This window comes from Bos taurus, chromosome 26 (genome assembly GCF_002263795.3).
Source record: "Bos taurus isolate L1 Dominette 01449 registration number 42190680 breed Hereford chromosome 26, ARS-UCD2.0, whole genome shotgun sequence".
NCBI lineage: Eukaryota > Metazoa > Chordata > Mammalia > Artiodactyla > Bovidae > Bos > Bos taurus.
This window is the reverse complement of record NC_037353.1, coordinates 47,026,686-47,047,781: the sequence shown is the minus strand read 5'-3', so window position 1 is coordinate 47,047,781 and position 21,096 is coordinate 47,026,686. Positions and strand designations below refer to the sequence as shown.

The window sequence follows — 21,096 nt, the reverse complement described above, 5'->3', positions numbered from 1 at the left end:
CGACCCCATGGACTGCAGCCTACCAGGCTCCTCCGTCCATGGGATTTTCCAGGCAACAGTACTGGAGTGGGGTGCCATTGCCTTCTCCCAAACTTGAAACAAACAGAACGCTATAAATGAACCATACTCCAATGTAAAATAATTTTTTTTTTCAAAATTAACCATCACATACACTTTCTCTGGTTTCTGATTTCCTTTCCTTCTATTCATGCCTGACACCATTTGCTGTCGTTCAGTCACTACTTCATGTCCGACTCTTTGCAACCCCGTGAACAACAGCAAACCGGGCTTCCCTATCTTCCACTATATCCCAGAGTTTGCACAAACTGATCTCCATTGAATCAGTGTTGCCATCCAATACCTCATCTTCTTTGCCCCCTTCTCCTACCTTCAATCCTTCCCAGCATCAGGGTCTTTTTAAATGAGTCAGCTCTTTGCATCAGGTGGCCAAAGTATTGGAGTTTCAGCTTCAACATTAGTACTTCCAGGGAATACTCAGGGTTGATTTCCTTTAGGATTGACTGGTTTGACCTCCTTGCAGCCCAAGGGACACTCAAGAGCCTTCTCCAGCACCACAGTTTGGAAGCATCAGCTCTCCAAGGCTCAGACTCCTTTATGGTCCAGCTGACCCCATGACTGTGGGCAGTTGGACATCAGAGACCACAGGGCACCTTCTCTGGAGTCAGGCCAACCTGCCACTTACCAGATATTTGATCTTGATCCCATATGACAAAACCACTGGATCTCCCTGAGCTTCAGTTTGTTTGTCTATCCATGGAGACAAGAGCAACCCAGTGTCTTCTTCCAGGGCTGTGGGGAGTGTAGATGGGGCAGTGTCTGGAAAGCACTTAGAGCAAAGCTCCAAGCCTGGTACACGGGGATTTGAATATCATGGCAGAGAAGACTGTAACCACATGTTGAGTCCCACTGACACCCACTTAGCAAAGATGGCTTTAGGTTTGCTTTTTGTTTGTTTGTTTACAAATTTTCGCCATTGTGGGCATTAGTGTAGATGGGCAGAGATTAGTCAAGAAGGCATCAGCCAAAGACCCAGCCTAAGCCTCAGCATCATGCCATGGAAGGCAGGGGTCAGAGGCAGAAAGCCCAGCAGCTGGATGATACCTGCAGGGCCTGGTCTGGGTCCCTCAAAGAGGAGTGCTTCCATCTGCACAACTGGATTCATTCATCATAGTTTGTGCCACAGGAAAGAGGTCCTGCCAACCTTCTCACTTTTTGTAGGGCAAGCAGGAGAATGGATTTATTAGCTGGGAAAAAATAGTCTGAGCTGAATTGTCAGCTGCTGCAGTGTCTGCAGCCATGAAATTAAAAGATGCTTGCTCCTTGGAAGGAAAGCTATGACAAATTTAGGTGTGGTTGCATGTTTAGTCGCTCGGTCATGCCCAACTCTTCATGACCCCATGGACTGTATCCTGCCAAGCCTCTGTCCATGGGATTTCCCAGGCAACAATACTAGAGTGTGTAGCTATTCCCTTCTCCAGGGGATCTTTCCAATCCAGGGATCAAATCTGCCTCCCCTGCATGGCAGGTGGAATCTTTACCATCTGAGCCACCAGGAAAACCCATAACAAACCTAGACAACATATTAAAATGCAGAGCCGTCACTTTGCTGACAAATTTTTGTATAGTCAGAGCTACAGCTGCTCCAGTAGACATGTCCAGATGAGAGAATTGAACCATAAGGAAGCCGTTGAGTGCCAAAGAATTGATGTTTTGAATTGTGGTGCCAGAGAAGACTCTTGAGTGTCCCTTGGACAGCAGGGAGATCAAACCAGTCAATCCTAAAGGAAATCAGTTCTGAAAATATTCTTTGGGAGGACGGTTGCTGAAGCTTAAGCTCCAATCCTTTGCCACCTGATGTGAAGAGGCAACTCATTGGAAAAGACCCTGATGCTGGGAAAGATTGACGGCAAAATGAGAAGGGGAGCTGCAGAGAATGAGATGGTTAGATAGGATCACTGACTCAATGGAGATGAATTTGAGCAAACCCTGGGAGAGAGTAGAGGAGAGAGGCGTGTGGCATGCTACATGGGGTCACAAAGAGTCAGACATGACTGAGTGACTGACCAGCAACAAGCAATGGCAGGAAAGGTGCGTGTCCTGGCTTGGGCGTGGGGACTGTTGAGAGGATGTTCAGCTCTCATAAAGTGGAAGAAACACGCTGCAGAGTCATCCCAGGCAGCCCAGGGGGAGCTGTCCAGCACCGAGGCGATGGTCTGTCCTCTATAGAAAAGAATTAAAGCACGAGTCTTCCCTCAACAGGGGAATCTGCCTCTGCACTTAGCACGTGAGTTTCTCTGAATATTAGCAGAGAAAAACGCACCTGGAGGAGGAGATGGAGAAAAGCCCCCAGATATTGCCTTTTCCAGATATTTATTGTCTGAGGACCAAAAGGAGATGAGAATATTGAGTGTAGAAATGGGACTTTGATGTCAAACTGCTCTATTCTGGGTCTTACTGCATGAGGGAAATGAAATTCAATTGTTTTCAGATTTTCCTTCTGTAAATTGTTGCTTCTTCTGTGACAGCTCAAAAATGAATGAGTCTGAGTGTTTGGAGTGGAAATTTTGTAGCAGACATCCTTGTTTGTTTTTTAATGCTTCTGCATTAGAAATAAATCACCGCCAGAAGAAAAATGAGAAGAGCATCTTGAAAATTCAAGTGAGTGTGTGAGTCAAAAGCTTAATTCTTGTATCTTTTTTTTGCTTGAGTTTCTAAACAAAAATTTACACACCTCCCTCCCTCCCTCAAAATTTGAGATGTTTCCATGGGAATCTCAATAAATGCTTCACATTCCTACATGAGAGAGAAAGCAGTGAAATAGAAGTTCACCTTTAAGGCGAGTTTTAGTTGATGGGACCCTTTCCCTGATCACTTGCTTCTCAGAATTTGGGGGTTTTACTAATCATTCTGAATGATGATTTTCCTGATGACGGTATCTGAAATCATGCCCCTCCTCCTAGTAGAGAAGGGGACAACAGAGGACGAGATGGTTGGATGGCATCACTGACTCAATGGATGTGAGTTGGAGCAAACTCTGGAAGATGGTGAAGGACAGGGAAGCCTGATGTGCTGCAGTCCATGGGGTCGCAAAGGGTCAGACATGGCTTACTGACTGATGACATGAACTGACTTACATGAACAATGACAGCCTATGCCTCTGCCTTTCCTCTCCCACTTCCTCGCTGTTTCTCCTTATCACTTAACCCTCATCTTCATGTAATATACATAATCTTTTCTCCAACTCCCTTCCCACTCCTGTAAAAGGTCAATGAGAGCAAGACTTTGGTCAGTTTTCTTAGCTATTGCATTCCCACTGCCTAGAACACTGTCCCTGGAATATAGCTGGTGCTAACTAAATATTTGCCAAGTGAGTTAATTGGCAAATGAATGGACAATCCGGTAAGGTAAGTCAAATTAGTCCTATTTCACAGGTGTTGAAACTTGGGCTCAAAAGGATTCTAGGAGCTTGAGCAAGGTCACGAAGCTGAGTAGTCAGTGATGCTGAATCCAGGCACCCTGTGTGTGTGGCCTGGGGGTCTTCAGGCTCCTGCATCCCCAGGCTCTGCTCTGCGGCCAGCTTCTCACCAGCATTCTCCCCCTCAGGTGCCCATGGCACTCAGTGTTCAGGAAAGGGGACCCCTTCCAGGGCCCAAGAGAGGGCTCTTGTCTAACAGTCAGAAATGGATTGTCCGAGGAGACACACGTGCGGACAAAGCAAGAGACTATTGGGAAGGGGCGCCCGGGTGGAGAGCATCAGGGTAAGGGACCCAGGAAGACTGCTCTGCCACATGGCTCGCAGTCTCAGGTTTTATGGTGATGGAATTAGTTTCTGGGTTGTCTTTGGTCGATCAGTCTGACTCAGTGCTCTTCCCGGTTGCAAACTCATTGCTCAGCCAAGATCGATGCCAGTGAGAAGGATTCTGGCGGTGGCAGGACACATGGTACCTCCTTTCGACCTTCCCCACTTTAGTTCCGTGTTTCTTACCAGGACCTCTTGTCATAAGATAATTCACGCAAATGGTTACTATGGAGCCTGGTCAAGGTGGGGGGTTTCCTCTAACATTAGAGCTCTTTTCCTCCCCCTTCAATAAACGCTTTCTAGGTAAGAAAAGAAACTCAAGGGACTTGCTGTCAAGCGGATCAAGATGAAGTCACAGTTACTGCCCCCTTGGAATGTTTGCGTTCTGTGGGCCTTTAACACCTTGCCTGGGGCAGCTGGCTGTAAAGGTGCAATTCCAGTTTCATCAACGCTTCAGTTCAGTTCCGTTCAGTTCAGTCGCTCAGTCGTGTCTGACTCTTTGTGACCCCATGGACTGCAGCACGCCAGGCCTCCCTGTCCATCACCCATTCCTGGAGCTTACTCAAACTCATGTCCATTGAGTCGGTGATGCCATCCAACCATCTCATCCTTTGTCATCCCCTTTTCCTCTCACCTTCAATCTTTCCCAGCATCACGTTTTTTTCCGAATGAGTCAGCCCTTCGCATCAGGTGGCCAAAGTATTGGAGTTTCAGCTTCAGCATCAGTCCTTCCAATGAACACCCAGGACTGATCTCCTTTAGAATAGACTGGTTGGATCTCCTTGCAGTCCAGGGGACTCTCAAGAGTCTTTTCCAACACCACAGTTCAAAAGCATCAATTCTTTGAGTGCTCAGCTTTCTTTATAGTCCAACTCTCACATCCATACATGATCACTGGAAAAAACATAGCCTTGACTAGATGGACCTTTACAGACAAAGGAATTCCTCTGCTTTTTAATATGCTGTCTAGGTTGGTCATAACTTTCTTCCAAGGAGTAAGCATCTATTAATTTCATGGCTGCAGTCACCATCTGCAGTGATTTTGGATCCCCAAAAATAAAGTCTGGCACTGTTTCCACTGTTTCCCCATCTATTTCCCATGAAGTGATGGGACCAGATGCCATGATCTTCATTTTCTGAATGTTGAGCTTTAAGCCAACTTTTTCACTCTCCTTTTTCACCTGCACCAGGAGGCTCTTTAGTTCTTCTTCACTTTCTGCCATAAGGGTGGTGTCATCTACATATCTGAGGTTATTAATATTTCTCCCGGCAATCTTGATTCCAGCTTGGGCTTCATCCAGCCCAGTGTTTCTCATGATGTACTCCGCATATAAGTTAAATAAGCAGGGTGACAATATACAGCCTTGATGTACTCCTTTCTCTATTTGGAACCAGTCTGTGGTTCCATGTCCAATTCTAACTGTTGCTTCTTGATCTGCATACAGATTTCTCAGGAGGCAGGTCAGGTGGTCTGGTATTCCCATCTTTTTCAGAAACTTCCACAGTTTATTGTGACCCACACACACAGTCAAAGGCTTTGGCATAGTCAATAAAGCAGAAATAGATGTTTTTTCTGGAACTCTCTTGCTTTTTTGATGATCCAGCGGATGTTGGAAATTTGATCTCTGGTTCCTCTGCCTTTTCTAAAACCAGCTTGAACATCTGGAAGTTCACAGTTCATGTATTGTTGAAGCCTGGCTTGGAGAATTTTGAGCATTACTTTCCTAGCGTGTGAGATGAGTGCAATTGTGCAGTAGTTTGAGCATTCTTTGGCATTGCCTGGTGACATCATCAACACTGCTTGGTGACAAAGGGAAGGTCAGAGAGTCAAAAATCTGGTCAACGCACCCTTTGACCCCAGGCCACTCTGCAGGCAGCCCTTGGGAGCAGGCAGCTTTGCTCAGAACCCTGCATAAAGCTGGTACCAATGACTGGATGCGACCCGGGGCCACTCGGGTGCTACCCTCTTGGAGTTCACCTTCTCCAAAGGTTTCCATGGTCATCCTTCATCTCTCTAATGACACTATCTAAGCATGACTTGGAAGTCTTTTTTATCTTAAACACTTTATTCCTAAAACCTTAGCATGAGATATACCTTTTCCTTGGAAAGCAAATTTTCCTGCCTGCCAGGTTTCCTCTGCTACAATTTTTAGAGTGCAAATACTTTCTCATAGGCCTGTTGTCCTGCACTCCCCCCTCAAGGTTAGAATGATATTTCAGATCCAGAAATGGGAAGAGAATTTTTCCAATTATGTTTTTGGTATATTATTATTCCAACCAATCCCTAAATACAAATAGGGAATTAGGAAGATTCCTCTGCAATAAAACCTTCTCTCTTCCCTACACGATGGACATCATGATTGCCATGAGCTTACTGATGCAGTCACTGTTTTTCAGCTTTGCAGAAGGAAGTGATGTCTATTGGCCTATCTAATTAGCTTCCCCACCAACACTGCTGGGAAGATTTTTTTAAGTCCCAAATAAAAAAAACACCATTTTCCTTGACAATCACCTGTCAGATTTTCCACCGTTTCTTGGAAGTGCTTTACATCTCCTCCACAAAGCCTCCCGGGGCTCTGGAGCCTGTCTGTAGGCAGGCAGTGCATGGATTCCCTCCTGGTATTTCCAGATGCCCTGAGGAGAGTCCAGGCTTGCAGTGGAGGATAAGGAGAGTGGAGCTGCCAGTAGAAGTGCCAGGGCGGTTCTAAAACTGCCTTCATCAGGATATTATGAACAGTAAACAGGATAATACATATCAGATGTCTGGTACTTAATATGTGGGCTTCCCAGGGGGCATTAGCAGTAAAGAATCCACCTGCCAATGCAGGAGACACAAGAGACGGGTTCAATCCAGGGTCGGGAAGATCTCCTGGAGTAGGAAATGGTAACCCGCTCCAGTATTCTTCTTGCCTGGGAAATCTCATGGACAGAGGAGCCTGGCAGACTACAATCCATGGGGTTGCACACAGGCAGACACGACAGGCACACACACATGTAGTGTGTGCTCACTAAAGCTGTTACTCTCGTATGCACTTTAAATTAAATTTTAAATATATATGCAAATGTATGTTGAATGTGCCATCAAATTTGTAACTGTTAATTTTTATTTCCTATAAATGTATTTTCCTTAAATCCATGTCTCTCTTTAGAAATTTGATATTTTCAAGAATAATAATAATAAAAAAGCAAAGTTGTCCTCATAGACACAAAGGCCAGGACCTTAGGGATAGAAAACAAAGGGACACAAAGATCCTAAGTCCTAAAATACATTAGGACTTGTTCATCTCATCTGTGTCTGTACTGATAAAGTGAAATGGAAAATATAACAGTTTTCTTGGTTAGTGTTTTTTACAGAATTAAACGTGCACATACGTATTTATTAAGGTTATGCATTTGAGGTAACAACTCATCAACCGATGTTGCATTATTCTTTTTTTTTATTTTATTTTATTTTATTTAACTTTACAATATTGTATTGGTTTTGCCATATATCGAAATGAATCCGCCACAGGTATACATGTGTTCCCCATCCTGAACCCTCCTCCCTCCTCCCTCCCCATACCATCCCTCTGGGTCGTCCCAGTGCCCCAGCCCCAAGCATCCAGTATCGTGCATCGAACCTGGACTGGCGACTCGTTTCATATATGATATTATACATATTTCAATGCCATTCTCCCTTTGTTTTGTTTTTTTTTAAAGTAATGTCAAGAGTTTCTATGGAAGGGATGCCTGGTTTTCTCTGGAGCAGGAGGGAGTGGGGCTTTAAGAAGCGCAGATTGGGAGAACTGACTCCCAAGGGACTCGCCCCCGCCCCCGCCCCCCCCATAGCAACGACAGGTCTTCAGTAGTTTTTCGGTTGTCTTGATCTTTACCGGCGATATTTCTGTGTTTAAAGATTTAAAAAGAAGACAAATTTCCGAGACAAAACAATGATCCATGTTTAAGTTTATTTGATGGGAAAGGGTGGCAAGAGTTAGACCCAGAGGGCTCTGATCATATTTGTTTCTGGTGTCAATCGACTGAGGAAAACACACTTGTGTCATCAGCCTTAACTTTGCTTCTCACAAGACTTTTTTAGAAGCTGAAATAACACATCCCCAAAGCATTGGCCCAGCTAAGCCATTTCAGAAAACCATATTGAAAAGAAAAAAAAAATCAGTATTATATTACAGGCACGGAAAAAAAAATCGTACCATTGTCATCATAGTAAAAATACCCATACTTTTTGGTCAATTTAAGATCAAAGCAAATGCGTCTATCCCTACTCAGGCAAGCTGCTAACTGATCACATAAATATTTTATTCTCTCACAGTGAACGTTTGACACGGGCTTACATTTTTTAAAACTTAATTTACTCTGTACCAGTAAGGAGAGAGAAGATATTTAAGAACTGACAGTGTACCAATACTTAATGATAAAGATATAACTGACTTTTAGCACATTAGTCACACTATACAAAATTTGAGATTAATTCCCAGAGTCCTTTGCACACTTATTCATGATTTTGCTCTTCGAAAGGAAGTTTTTTTCATCCCTGTGCCGACACCATTGCGAAAGGACCTTTTCATAAGTGTCTTCTCCAAAATTGGCTTTAGAAAATCTAGTCCCACTCTCCTGTCCATCCTGGTTGGGCAGCTGTTCAGCAGAATGACAAAGTAATCAGATTTTCCAGGCACCTGGCAGTTAAGATGGGGGAGAGGGAGAGAATACAGCTTTAGGGTTCAAAGCTTATTTCAATTGTAACAATCTTCAGAATCTTATGGTGATAAATCCAATATAACCAATATTCAAAGAGGGTTTTGCTAAAACCCTTTTTAAATATAGACTTTATCAAAATACAAAATACTGTTTGAAGCTGTCTACCCTCTTCTCTAAATTTTGTACTACTTATGTGATTGCAGCTATTCAGTATTTGCATCGTACACCCTACAGTTATCTTGTTGCTATTACTTTATAAAGAACCTTTCAAGTGGCACTAATTCGTCTTGGGAATGTTTTTTTTAATTCACTGAGGAAAACAACCCATGATAACCAAACGCCAGGTTTAAGTTGCAGCCACTTTCCTTCTGAGGCCTGTCCTGAGTCACTTTCCAAGTCTCTCCACAAGGATGTCTTTGAACTTGAGAGTCGACATCTTTGTCTCTTGACTTTGGCTCAGTTCCCCCAGGGGCTCAAGGGCCTGAATGATGTAAGATGGCATAGGGAGCACTTAGCTGTGAGAGAAACAAGTCTGACGTCTTAGAGCTCAAGTTGGCCATCGAGAACACGCAATTCAATTCCATACTTTGTAGATGGAGAAGCTAAATAAAGACCTGAGGGGCATGATGGGTAGTCTTTGTGCTACATGCTTATTTGTATCACCTGATTTCAACCCCTCAAAAAGCTTTATGAAGTTGGTACTATTATTTCCTTGCTTATAATTTCCCTTAAATAAGGAAATTAATTACATGGCTTATAGGTGAAGCAGGACTTGAATTGAGGAATCAGACTCCAAGCCCATGTTTTTCAACTGTGTGAGAGCTACAAGAGGATAGGGGGCTGAATGTTTTTATGACAGATAAAGAACATTCTACAGTGGCAGAAGCACATATTTCCTCTCCTGGTACAGGAAAACAAGTTTGATTTGGAGTGACTTTGAAAGTTGAGATGGGACCAGAGTGCATCCCAAGATTCTCCACCCCACACTGGGGTGGAGGCTTCCTCAGCAATCAGAGCCCCCAGAAAAACCATTCCCACTGGTCTCTGTGGGAATGCATGGGCATTTAGGAGTTTTAGATCTGGGAGTAATCGGAGAATTTCAGAGGCATTGGTCATATTTGTCATGGGAAAGCCAATCAAAAACTTTTACACTCTGTGTTTTACCCTGTATTAGAGAAGATCTAAGCATGATATAATGCCGTTTATTTTAAACTTCCAACAAGGGCCTATGAGTCATTTCAGGAAGGGGAACACTCCAGTTCTTTCCAGAAATTCTCATAATTCCACATTTACATTGTAAAAAAAAATATATATATATATATGCATCAATCCTAGTTACAACAACCCCAAAACATCAATGCCTGTGCGTGCTCAGTCTTTCTGTTGTGTCCGACGCTTCTCAACCCCATGGACTATAGCCCACCAGACTTCTCTGTCCATGAGACTTTCCAGGCAAGAGTACTGGAGTGGATAGCCACTCCCTACTCCAAGGGATCTTCCCGACCCAGGGATCGAAACTGTGTCTTCTGCTTTGGCAGGCAGATTCTTTACTACTGAGCCACCTGGGAAACCCAAAACATCAGTAAACACCCCTAAAAAGATACTTTGCTGATCAATGACGGGAGTCCTTGTCAGACAGACTCATTAACTGCATAATATGGTATATTTGCCTGCTTGATAAACTTTATGAAGTTTACAACAAATATTATAAAGGCCTCTATGTTCTTTGCACACTCACCCTAAACAGTCCAATTGGCACCATTACTTATAATGAGAACAAGACTGTCATATGGAAAAATAGAAATATGGGACGTTCAGTGAAGGAAGAAACATTTCACTTATGGACAAGACGATCTCATAAGAACAATAGAAGAAAGAACATTCTTAATTAAAAAAAAAAAACACGCACAAGTGCCTTTGTTCAAGAGAAATGTCATGAACAAACCTTCAGGGAAAGAATAGAAAGTGATTAGGAAGGCATTTGAGAAAATATACCAATTTGTGGATTGTTACTCATCTCTTTGATCAATGTGCTGTCTTATAGAATCAATGACTAAATTAGTGTGGAATGCTCATAGGAGTAAACCAAGAAAAAAGAAACTAGATTAAGTAAACAAGAAACAGAAAAATGACATGCAAAGATCGTGAGAAGACTCATAATGTAAATAGCTAGATCATTATGTTGGGACATATAGTTATTGTTCAGAATTCATGTGGCAACTCATTATCTTAAAAGTGGCTTCATAAATTACCCTGATTTCAGTAATTACTGTGTGCCATGTTAACTTGTACTGAAGCAGAGTTAAAGCATAAAAATCTATCAATGACAAAAATATTTAAAAAAAATTTTTTGTATTGACATAACACAACTGAAATATCATGTAGAAACAGCATTAAAAATTCCAAAGAAAGAAAATGTCATGTTTTGAATGTCTTGATCAGTTCAATGAATACAGTTAGGAGTTCAATCAATGTTCTTCAATAAACACATGAATTAGTATTTTATATTATGTTTCATTGAGAACTGACATATTATCTATATCCTGTATCTGAAAAAGTTACCATTTTTGTAAAATAAGAAATTTGCTGCTTTTGAAAAATAATCCTCTGTATCTTTAATATAGCTTCGAGTGTTAAATGTTCACTTTGATTATGAGTTGATGCATGTGAAACAAACAATTTATCATGAGGAAAGTAACTTACATTTTATGTTGAAATTATTTTCTTATGCAAGGCCAACTCTTAAATAATTCAAAGCAAAGTTTAATATAACCTGTATTGCTATTGTAGAAATGTCCCTTTTTCCCTAATTTTATGGTTACTCATATTTCTTTCATTGTAAGCTCTAATAATAAAGGAAATAACTTTTGTCACATATTTCTAGAGATTATTTTGAATTTACATACTCTATAATTTTAGTTATTTAGTCAAGCATCAAAAATAGAGGCAAAACTCTTACCTTAGAAGACGAAATTGGATGACACCAAAACATATGCATTGTAGAAATCAACAGAAATAGAATAAGATTGAATTTTAACGAACTGCAGAGGAGAAAAAAAATTCAGAAAAGTCTTATTCAGGCAAGTATAAATTAAAAAGCATATACAAATTTAACATTTTTCTTTGTGGAAAAATGCAATCTCTTACCCAATCATTCTGGACTTCCTGAGATCTCTGCAGATGGGTGATTTTATTCCCAGATTCCTCACTGTTACTGTCAGATCCTCCTTGGGTGATCCTTTTATACCAGAAAAGTTCAAGAGTGAAAATGTCATCATGTCCCATCATAGGTGACTAATTGATTCTGGCTGAGGCCTTTTGTTCTCTTAAGTTGGAAAAGGACAATAACATATAGGCATTGTCATTGACCTACCAACTATTGACTTTATTTAAAGTTTGCCATTAAAAATGTCCTTCAAAAGCCTTGTCTTCTAGACCAGAGGTCTCAAAAGGAACCAAAAGTTTGTTTACCTCAGAGTTTAAATACTTAAGAAGGATGACGTTATTTCCTTGAATATCCAGACGTCTATTTTCAAAGAATAATGCACAAAGAATCCTTACAGGAATGAAGAACATCAACCCAAACACTGTGCATACATTGAGTTTTCCACAGCAGATGCCCTTTCTCAGGACTTCCGAGATTAGAGGAGGGAAACAGACGTCTCCCACCCACTACTTGCCACTCATCCTCTAGATAAGGGGAAGGCACAATCTCTCCTCCCTTTCCATTGTTGTTATTCAGTCGCTAAGTCATGTCCAACTCTTTGCGACCCCATGGACTGCAAAACACCAGACTCCCCTGTCCTTCACTGTCTCCCAGAGTTTCCTCAAATTTAAGTCCATTGAGTTGGTGATGCTATGTAACCATCTCATCCTCTGCCAGTCCCTACTCCTTTTGTCTTAAATCTTTCCCAGCATCAAAGTCTTTTCCAATGAGTCAACTCTTCGCATCAGGTGGCCAAAGTACTGGAGCTTCAGTTTCAGCATCAGTTCTTCCAATGAATAATCAGTATTGATATCCTTTAGAATTGACTGGTTTGTTTCTCTTGCACTCCAAGGGATTCTTGAGAGTCTTCTCCAATACCGCAACTCCAGAGCATGAATTCTTCAAGAGCACCCAGTCTTCTATATGGTCTAACTCTTATATCCATCCATGACTACTGGAAAAACCATAGTTTTGCATCCCCAAAGTCCTGGGGCCAGAGTTCTAGGAGGACCTGTCTGCCACGGCTGCTTTTTTCTCTCCAGGGCATGAAATTCTCCAGGAAGCCTCTCCTGTCCTTGTGTACCAGACTAATAAATGGCATCCACATTAATGATGGATGTCACATTAATAAATGGATTCAGGAGCACTAAGGGTGAGCAGATGTCACTGAGGTTTACAATGGAGGGAAACGCCAAGCAAGGTGCTGCTTCCTGCTTGGGTAACTAGTACTTCTGAGACAGAGACAATATTTTTGCAATTCAAAGCAATGGAGGAAAATCCTTGCCTTCTCAAGATCAGCATCTTTTGGAGGACAAAGCTGTCCTATGTCTGGGATCTTCGATGCCCATTGGTCAGTGCTTCATCCCTTTCTTTTGGGAACTGCCCTACAATATGATTCTCATGTGATTTTCAATCACACAGTCACACTCCACCTTCCACAAGGAAAAGTAGTCGACCTGACTCTCAAGAGAATCTGGAAATTAGTGCCAAGCTGGGAGCTGGGACATCTGATCCAAACCTTTGATAGCTTTTTTGGAGACATTCTACAGAGACTTAAGACACCAAGCGACTCAACACCCATGGTTACTTTTGGTCTCTCCTTAAACCCAGCTAAAATTTTAAGAAACAATGGAGAAAATCAATGAAACCAGAAGCCTATGCTTTGTAAAGATTTTTTTTTAGATAGATTGGCCAAAGAAAAGAAAAAAGAGAGAAAATACTTAAATTGTTAGCATCAGAGATGAAAGAAGCAGGATTGCTACCAACAGTTTAAAAAATTAGAGCTATGAAGAAATACATGGGTACTCAATATCTTGTAATAATTTATAATGGAAAAGAACTTGAAACTAGAAAGAAAGGAAGAGAAGATGACACAGATAGCATTTTGCTGAGTGAGGAGAAATCACTGAAGCAGGCTTGAGGAAGGTGTCTATTGAAACGGAGCTCAGTAACAGACCCACAACAGACTTGAGTATTCATGGAACGTGTTACTGTCAGATGTGGTGAAAGTGGTCCTAACGAAGGAGGATCCTCTGGAATGTTAAGAATCAATTCACTCTCACCTCCCCTCCCCAGTTCCCATGTACAGACACCTTCTGCTTTGTCAGAAGACCATAGATTTATCCTGAAAAGAGGGTAAGGCAGAGGGCCGCCTGATGGATTGACTCAGGTACAGTGGCATTATGGAGTCCTCTCCCACCAAAAGGAAGGTTAAACAAGCATTTTGCTCAAAGCCAAGCCCCATGGATCAATTCTCTAACTCAGGGCCAAGCACACCATTAGCTCTTTACTCTGGAGACAAGTGAAAGGAAGACTTGTCTCTGAGGTCCGCCCTATGCTGTAAGTGTCTGTAGCAAGGTTTTTCTTTCAACTAGGATTCAATGGTGGGGAGAAGACAGAAATTTGAGCACTGAGTGAGTGAACTGAAAGTCGCTCAGTCATGTCTGACCCTTCGTGACCCCATGGACTATACAGTCCTTGGAATTCTCCAGGCCAGAATAGTGGAGTGGGTAGCCTTTCCCTTCTCCAGGGGATCTTCCCAAACCAGGGATCGAACCCAGGACTCCCGCCTTGCAGCCAGATTCTTTACCAGCTGGGCCACCAGGGAAGCCTGGATGCCTGAAAATGTGGGGTGGAATCCAGGGGTATCTTGGGACAGGGGGATGAGACTGGAGTCAGGGGTATCTAGAAAACTCTGCCAGACACTGGTTCACAGGGCTCTGCTTGGGACCACCACCTCCTTTGTTAACTGTGCCTGTCAAGTGATGTCCATGAGAGGCATTTCTGGCTCAATTGGAACGTGCAGAGACCCATTGTCAACACCAAAAGGGCAGGTAAGTGCTCCACTCAACTTTGGAATTTAATAGACTTTTCATTGAAAGTTTATCCTCTTATTTGTCACAACGCAACCATCTTTGAATCACCCAAGCCCTTTTCACACATTTCCTCATGGCATCAGTGTGAATGCCAGAGGGAGAAGGGACACGTTCTTTTTGACTTTTTCTTCTCATTGGTCAAACCTGAAGTCGAGACATGCGTTCAGAACCATGTTTCAGAAGTTCTAGCACATCATGTACTTTGGATCAACAGGAGCCCGTTCTTTTCTAATTTCCAGTGCTTTCTTCCTGTTATGACCCCAAGAAATGTCCCCCAAGCACCACCTTGATCGCTACCGCATTTGGCTCCTTGCTGAAAGCAGAACTTGGAAATGTGTTTAAATGATTTTAAGGGAATAAGTGACAAGCTGGAAAAGGTCATCAGCTCAGATTAATTTAGGGTTTTGGTGTCTTAAAAATAATTCTACAATTGATTCCATTGTCCCTAACTATAACACATATTAAGCCCTGCATCTTTCAGCATATATGGAAAAATCAATTTCATCTTAACGGCTTCTTAATTCATACAACTGCTCTATCCTCTGAAAGTATAATTAAAATGCAGAAAGTGGCTGAGTGCATTTTCTGGTTTTATACCAGAGTAGGGGAAATAAAGGCTTAGGCAGAGCTTAGGTTAATTTATTGAAATAAATCATCTCTCCAGTGCCTGGTTGCTCCTAAAATGCTCTGTTAGAGTTTTCACTTGGGCGTTCAGAACAGGCCCAGTGTTGGAGACTGAGGTTCTACGGAAATAAAAGGCAAAGACAATCCAGAAGGTGCTGGTGGAACATAAAAAGTGCAAGCAAGGCTCCTTGCTTCAGAGCATCATTTCTCGGTGTCGGTGCTGTTGATATTTGTAGCTGATGGTTTTGGGAGGTTGGTTCCTGTGTGTTGGAGGAGGTGGGAGCAGCCTCTGTTCAGTAGAGATTGGTAGAACTCCCCTCTGCCCCCTGAGCTGGGACAACGGAAAATGTCTCTAGACACTATCAAATGTCCCCTGGGTGAAGTGAAGTCGCTCAGTCGTGTCTGACTCTTTGCAATCCCATGGACAGTAGCCTACCATGCTCCTCTGTCCATGGAATTCTCCAGGCAATAGTACTGGAGTGGATTGCCATTTCCTTCTCCAGGGGATCTTCCCAACCCAGGGATCGAACTCGGGTCTCCCACATTGTAGACAGACGCTTTACCGTCTGAGCCACCAGGGAAGTAGGAGAACCAAACCACCTCCATGGAGAACCACTGTTTAGAGATAAGTTCTCTGCTCGCTCTCTGTCCACGGACGTGGAGTCTGTGGGTGGACATACATTTCACAAACCTGGCATCACTGTCGGATGACAGTGTTTTTCTTCCTTGGTGATGCATAAAATAGTGGTGCATCTTCTAGTGGATAAAATCTTAGGTTCAATGGAATAGTACCTACTTTTAGAAAGGAACTATCAAAGGCAGTATTTGAGGCATGTTACTTAATATTACATGTTCATTTAGATAATAAGAAGAACTGTAAAAAAAGAACTTCATTGCCCAGATAATCATAATGGTGTGATCACTCACCTAGAGCCAGACACCCTGGAATGTGAAGTCAAGTGGGCCTTAGGAAGCATCACTACCAATAAAGCCAGTGGAGGTGATAGAATTCCAGTTGAGCTATTTAAAATCCTAAATACGGTGTAAGTGCTGCACTCAATATGTCAGCAAATTTGGAAAACTCAGCAGTGGCCACAGGACTGGAAAAGGTCAGTTTTCATTCCAATCCCAAAGAAAGGCAATGTCAAAGAATGCTCAAACTACTGCACAATTGCACTGATCTCACATGCTAGTAAAGTAATGCTCAAAATTATCCAAGCCAGGCTTCAGCAATACGTGAACAGTGAACTTTCAGATGTTCAAGCTGGTTTTAGAAAAGGCAGAGGAACCAGAGATCAAATTTCTAACATCCGCTGGATCATCAAAAAAGCAAGAGAGTTCCAGAAAAAACATCTATTTCTGCTTTATTGACTATGCCAAAGCCTTTGACTGTGTGGATCATAATGAACTGTGGATATTTCTGAAAGAGATGGGAATACCAGACCACCTGACATGCCTCTTGAGAAACCTGTATCCAGGTCAGGAAGCAACAGTTAGAACTGGACATGGAACAACAGACTGGTTCCAAATAGGAAAAGGAGTACGTCTAAGGCTGTATATTGTCACCCCACTTATTTAACTTATATGTGGAGTACATCATGAGAAACACTGGGCTGGATGAAGCACAAGCTGGAATCAAGATTGCCAGGAGAAATATCAATAACCTCAGATATGCAGATGACATCACCCTTATGGTAGAAAGTGAAGAAGAACTAAAGAGCCTCCTGATGAAAGTGAAAGTGGAGAGTGAAAAGTTGGCTTAAAGCTCAACATTCAGAAAATGGCATCTGGTCCCATCACTTCATGACAAATAGATGGGGAAACAGTGGAAACAGTGGCTGACTTTAAATTTTTGGGCTCCAAAATCATAGCAGATGGTGATTGCAGCCATGAAATTAAAAGACGCTTACTCCTTGGAAGGAAAGTTATAACCAACCTATACAGCATATTAAAAAGCAGAGACATTACTTTGTCAACAAAGGTCTGTATAGTCCAGGCTATGGTTTTTCCAATGGTCTTGTATGGATGTGAGAGTTGGACTATAAAGAAAGCTGAGCACAGAAGAATTGGTGCTTTTGAACTGTAGTGTTGGAGAAGACTCTTGAGAGTCCCTTGGACTGTAAGGAGATCCAACCAGTCCATCCTAAAGGAGATCAGTCCTGGGTGTTCATTGGAAGGACTGCTGTTGAAGCTGAAACTCCAGTACTTTGGCTACCTGATGCGAAGAGCTGACTCATTTGGAAAGACCCTGATGCTGGGAAAGATCGAAGGCAGGAGGAGAAAGGGACAACGGAGGATGAGCTGGTTAGATGGCATCACTGACTCAATGGACATGAGTTTGGGTAAACTCTGGGAGTTGTTGATGCACAGGGAGGCCTGGCGTGCTGTAGTTCGTAGGGTTTCAAAGAATTGGACGCGACTGAGCGACTGAACTGAACTGAACTGAAAAGTGAAATGAAGCTAAAGTGTTAGTTGCTCAGTTGTGTCTGATTCTTTGCAACCCCATCGATCAAGTCTGCCAGGCTCCTCTGTCCATGGAATTTTTCAGGCAAGTATACTGGAGCAGGTAGACATTCCCTTCTCTGGGGGATCTTCCTGACTGGGAATCAAGAGTGGGTCTCCCGCACTGCAGGCATATTCTTACTGTCTGAACCACAAGGGAAGCCTGACTAATAAGGAAGTATGCTCTTACTTTTTTTCACTGACTTACATTCTTAGTTGCATACTTCTGCACCTTGTCCTATTTTTCTTACATTTTGATTTTATTTTAATAATACCCTGAAGTTGTTTTCAAGAAGGCAGACGTCATATTAGACATAGTGTCATCATATCATAAGTGGTGTTTTTATAAATAAATTCCATTAATCACTGATGTGATATCTATGGTATACTACTGATGCACCTGGTGAACAGCAGCCAGAAGTGGCCTTTATAAGGAAGCACCGTGAGGAGAGGAAACCCTGCTATAAAGCACCTTGTTCTGCCAGAGACTGGATGCCTCCGGAAAGCATTTTCGGGAATGACCTTCACAGCAGCCAACACTTCATTTATGAATTCATCCAAGGATCAATGAAGGCCCACTCTCTTCCAGGAACTGCCTGAGTTTCTGGGGACGCAGCCGTAAAGAAACCTCACAAAGGATAAACACAGCAGGGAAAAGGACAACTCCAAGGTCAGGGTGGGGGTGGGAGCAGCCCCTAACAGGACTTGGCCCTGACTGTGAGGAAGGGCACAGCAGCATGAGCCCCAAGGGGACAGGGAAGAAGCCCGCGGCCATCTGAGGACCCAAAGGAGGCTCAGTCTGGTGACCACAAGGATTCACTTGGGAAGGCCCTGGGGTTCCCCACAGGGCAGGGTGTGCACATCCTACCCTTGAATCTGAGGCTCACAAATGCTGTCAAGCTGGGGAGGAGACCTAATCGGATCTGTGCTTTAGAAGAATGCTCTGGCTGTCAGGAGCGGGTGGAATGGGAAGACTGGGCATTGGGACAAAGAGGCCCCCCCATGGGCCATGTGGTCAGGGTATAGACGGTGGTGGGGCTGTGCACCAGGGTGGTGGCCCTGGGGCTGGAAAGAAGTAGATAGAACTGAGATGTTTGGGAGACAGAAATGAATGGAAACCGTTAGTGACAAGACGTGTGGGGCAATGGGTGATTCAGAGCAATCTTTTTCACCAGCTCATCATAGCCACTCAGAAGTGCAGCACATCCAAAGGTCAAGAGTGACCAAGCCTGATCACATCCTCCCATCCTCCCAGTCCCTCCTCCCCCCTACTCCTTCTCCAGAGTGGCTAACCACACAAGCGTCCAGCCTCGTTCCAGCTGCATCTTCACCATCCTTCACCCTCATCAGGGCCTCTCCTCCTTCACTCAGCTCAGAGGCCACGGCCCATCATTACAGTGATGCTCCCCCGCCAAAGCACCACCCCCACAACTGGCAAAACTCCAACCTTGAGTGAATCCATGTGACCCCGTCTCTGAGTCTCACTCCAGTTATAACCGTAGCAAAACCTTACAACAGTGGTTCCTGGTATCATGTAAAACTTCATGACCCTAGATCTGCCACGAGCCCCCAACCCCACCCAACCAGCATGATGTATCTGCTAAATAGGCCCCTTCTCTCAGTATGCAAAAAGGAGATTTCATACCTTCTCTCCTCTAATGCTCCTATGGCCCACGGTCCTGTTTTACACCAACTCTGCCTCCACACACACACATACACACAAATCTGTATGTGGGTATGTGCTCAGTTGTGTCTGACTCTTTGCAGCCCCATGGACTGTACCAATGAAGCTTCTCTGTCCATGGAATTTTCCAGGCAAGAATACTAGAGGGGGTTGCCATTTCCTACTCCAGGGGGCTCTTCCCAACCCAGGGATCAAACCCAAGTCTCTTGTGTCTCCTGCATTGGTAGGTGGATTCTTTACCACTCGCACCACTTGGGAAGCCCATACAGAATTTTGAGCTCATGGTTTTTTGCTGAGAAAGCAGAGGCAGAGTCAGGCTCTCTCTGATCTTTCCACTATAAAAAGCATCGACTCCCTCATGTCAGTACCCATGTCCTGACTCTTGCCTTGCTGTGATGGAGTAAAGTCCTTTCTCCTGTTGGGGGCCAACCCCCCTAGCTTCTCAGGAATTTTGTGACCATGGTTCTATCTCCTTGCTCCACTGCACTTTCTCTGGCTCATAGATTACTATCATTGAGCCGTAAGTCCCCTCTTGCACCCTACAGAGGCCACTTCCCAGATGATCTAAGTGTCATAAAGAGGGAAGCAGATGGGAGGAAAAGGAACCCTGCACCCACACCCACTATGGTGCTCTGGGCCTGGGGTGGGGCGCACATCCCCCACAGAACTTCGCTTAAAGGCTTGGAGTGGAAAAACCCTCAGCCCTTCAGGGATGCTGAGCAGAGAACCAAGGACTTGATTTGCTGAGTGAAGGCTCTTGTCTGTAGGCAGCCATCCAGGACTCGTAATTCCCGTAAATCCTAGCTCTCAGGATGACTCTGCTGACTACATTCTCGGTCTTAACCTCTCTCTTCATCCTTTTCCCCCAAGGTTTAGACAGCACATCCATAGATCCTACCATCTAGTTTTTATGAGCAGCGTAGTTATTTTCCAACTATGTATCCATTTAAACTTTACAGTCTTTTATTAGGGTTGTATTCATGGACAAATAAATACAAGACTCTTGAAACTTTATCTACTGGAAGCTTCTGCCTCTGCCTACGAAACGATGCTGATCTCCCGGCTCAACGAATTTCACGTCATTATCTCTGAGAGAGAGAGTTTTCTAAACTTCAGGTCCCTAAATAGGATGAAGATAAATGTCGATCTTACCCTCTTGTTATTTTGTGGATTTTGTTTTTATGTTTTTGAAGCTATCGATGAATATTAAGTATATATGCTGCTGCTGCTGCTAAGTGGTTTCAGTCGTGTCTGACTCTGTGCGACCCCATAGACGGCAGCCCACCGGGCTCCCCCGTCCCTGGGATTCTCCAGGCAAGAACACTGGAGTGGGTTGCCATTTCCTTCTCCAATGCATGAAAGTGAAAAGTGAAAGTGTGTCGCTCATCGTGCCCTACTCTTAGCAACCCTATGGACAGCAGCCTACCAGGCTCCTCCGTCCATGGGATTTTCCAGGCAAGAGTACTGGAGTGGGGTGCCATTGCCTTCTCCATTTCCTGCAAAAAGGAACATTAACTTGATTATAAGTATGAAATCTACACCACATATATTTTGGGTTTGGGATGGATGACTTAAGATCCATATGACACAGCAGTCCCATTGCCTTATTGCATATTTAGGCTTCCTACTTACATACAGTCACCTGTGAACATTTCAAAGGTGTCTAACTAATATCTTAGCCATATGA

The 21,096-nt window shown here is 43.4% G+C and overlaps 1 protein-coding gene across 1 annotated transcript; it reads right to left on the bottom strand.

The window, feature by feature from the left end:
* Positions 1–7,748: 7,748 nt before the first annotated feature.
* NPS (neuropeptide S) lies at positions 7,749–11,960 on the bottom strand. Its single transcript, XM_015460788.3, has 3 exons — positions 11,666–11,960; positions 11,478–11,559; positions 7,749–8,496 (listed from the first exon to the last, which is right to left on the bottom strand). The coding sequence occupies exons 1-3, from the start codon at positions 11,794–11,796 to the stop codon at positions 8,317–8,319; spliced, it is 393 nt and encodes a 130-aa protein (XP_015316274.1). The 5' UTR covers positions 11,797–11,960; the 3' UTR covers positions 7,749–8,316.
* Between the last annotated feature and the right edge of the window lie 9,136 nt (positions 11,961–21,096).

What these genes read in the sequence shown, in the direction of transcription:
- NPS (XM_015460788.3), bottom strand. Translation starts at nt 11,796, where the DNA reads ATGATGACATTTTCACTCTTGAACTTTTCTGGTATAAAAGGATCACCC. An exon ending in AGGAAGTCCAGAATGATTGG is followed by an intron (nt 11,560 to 11,665) that starts GTAAGAGATTGC and finishes TCTCCTCTGCAG; the next exon opens with TTCGTTAAAATTCAATCTTA. An exon ending in ATCCAATTTCGTCTTCTAAG is followed by an intron (nt 8,497 to 11,477) that starts GTAAGAGTTTTG and finishes CTTAACTGCCAG; the next exon opens with GTGCCTGGAAAATCTGATTA.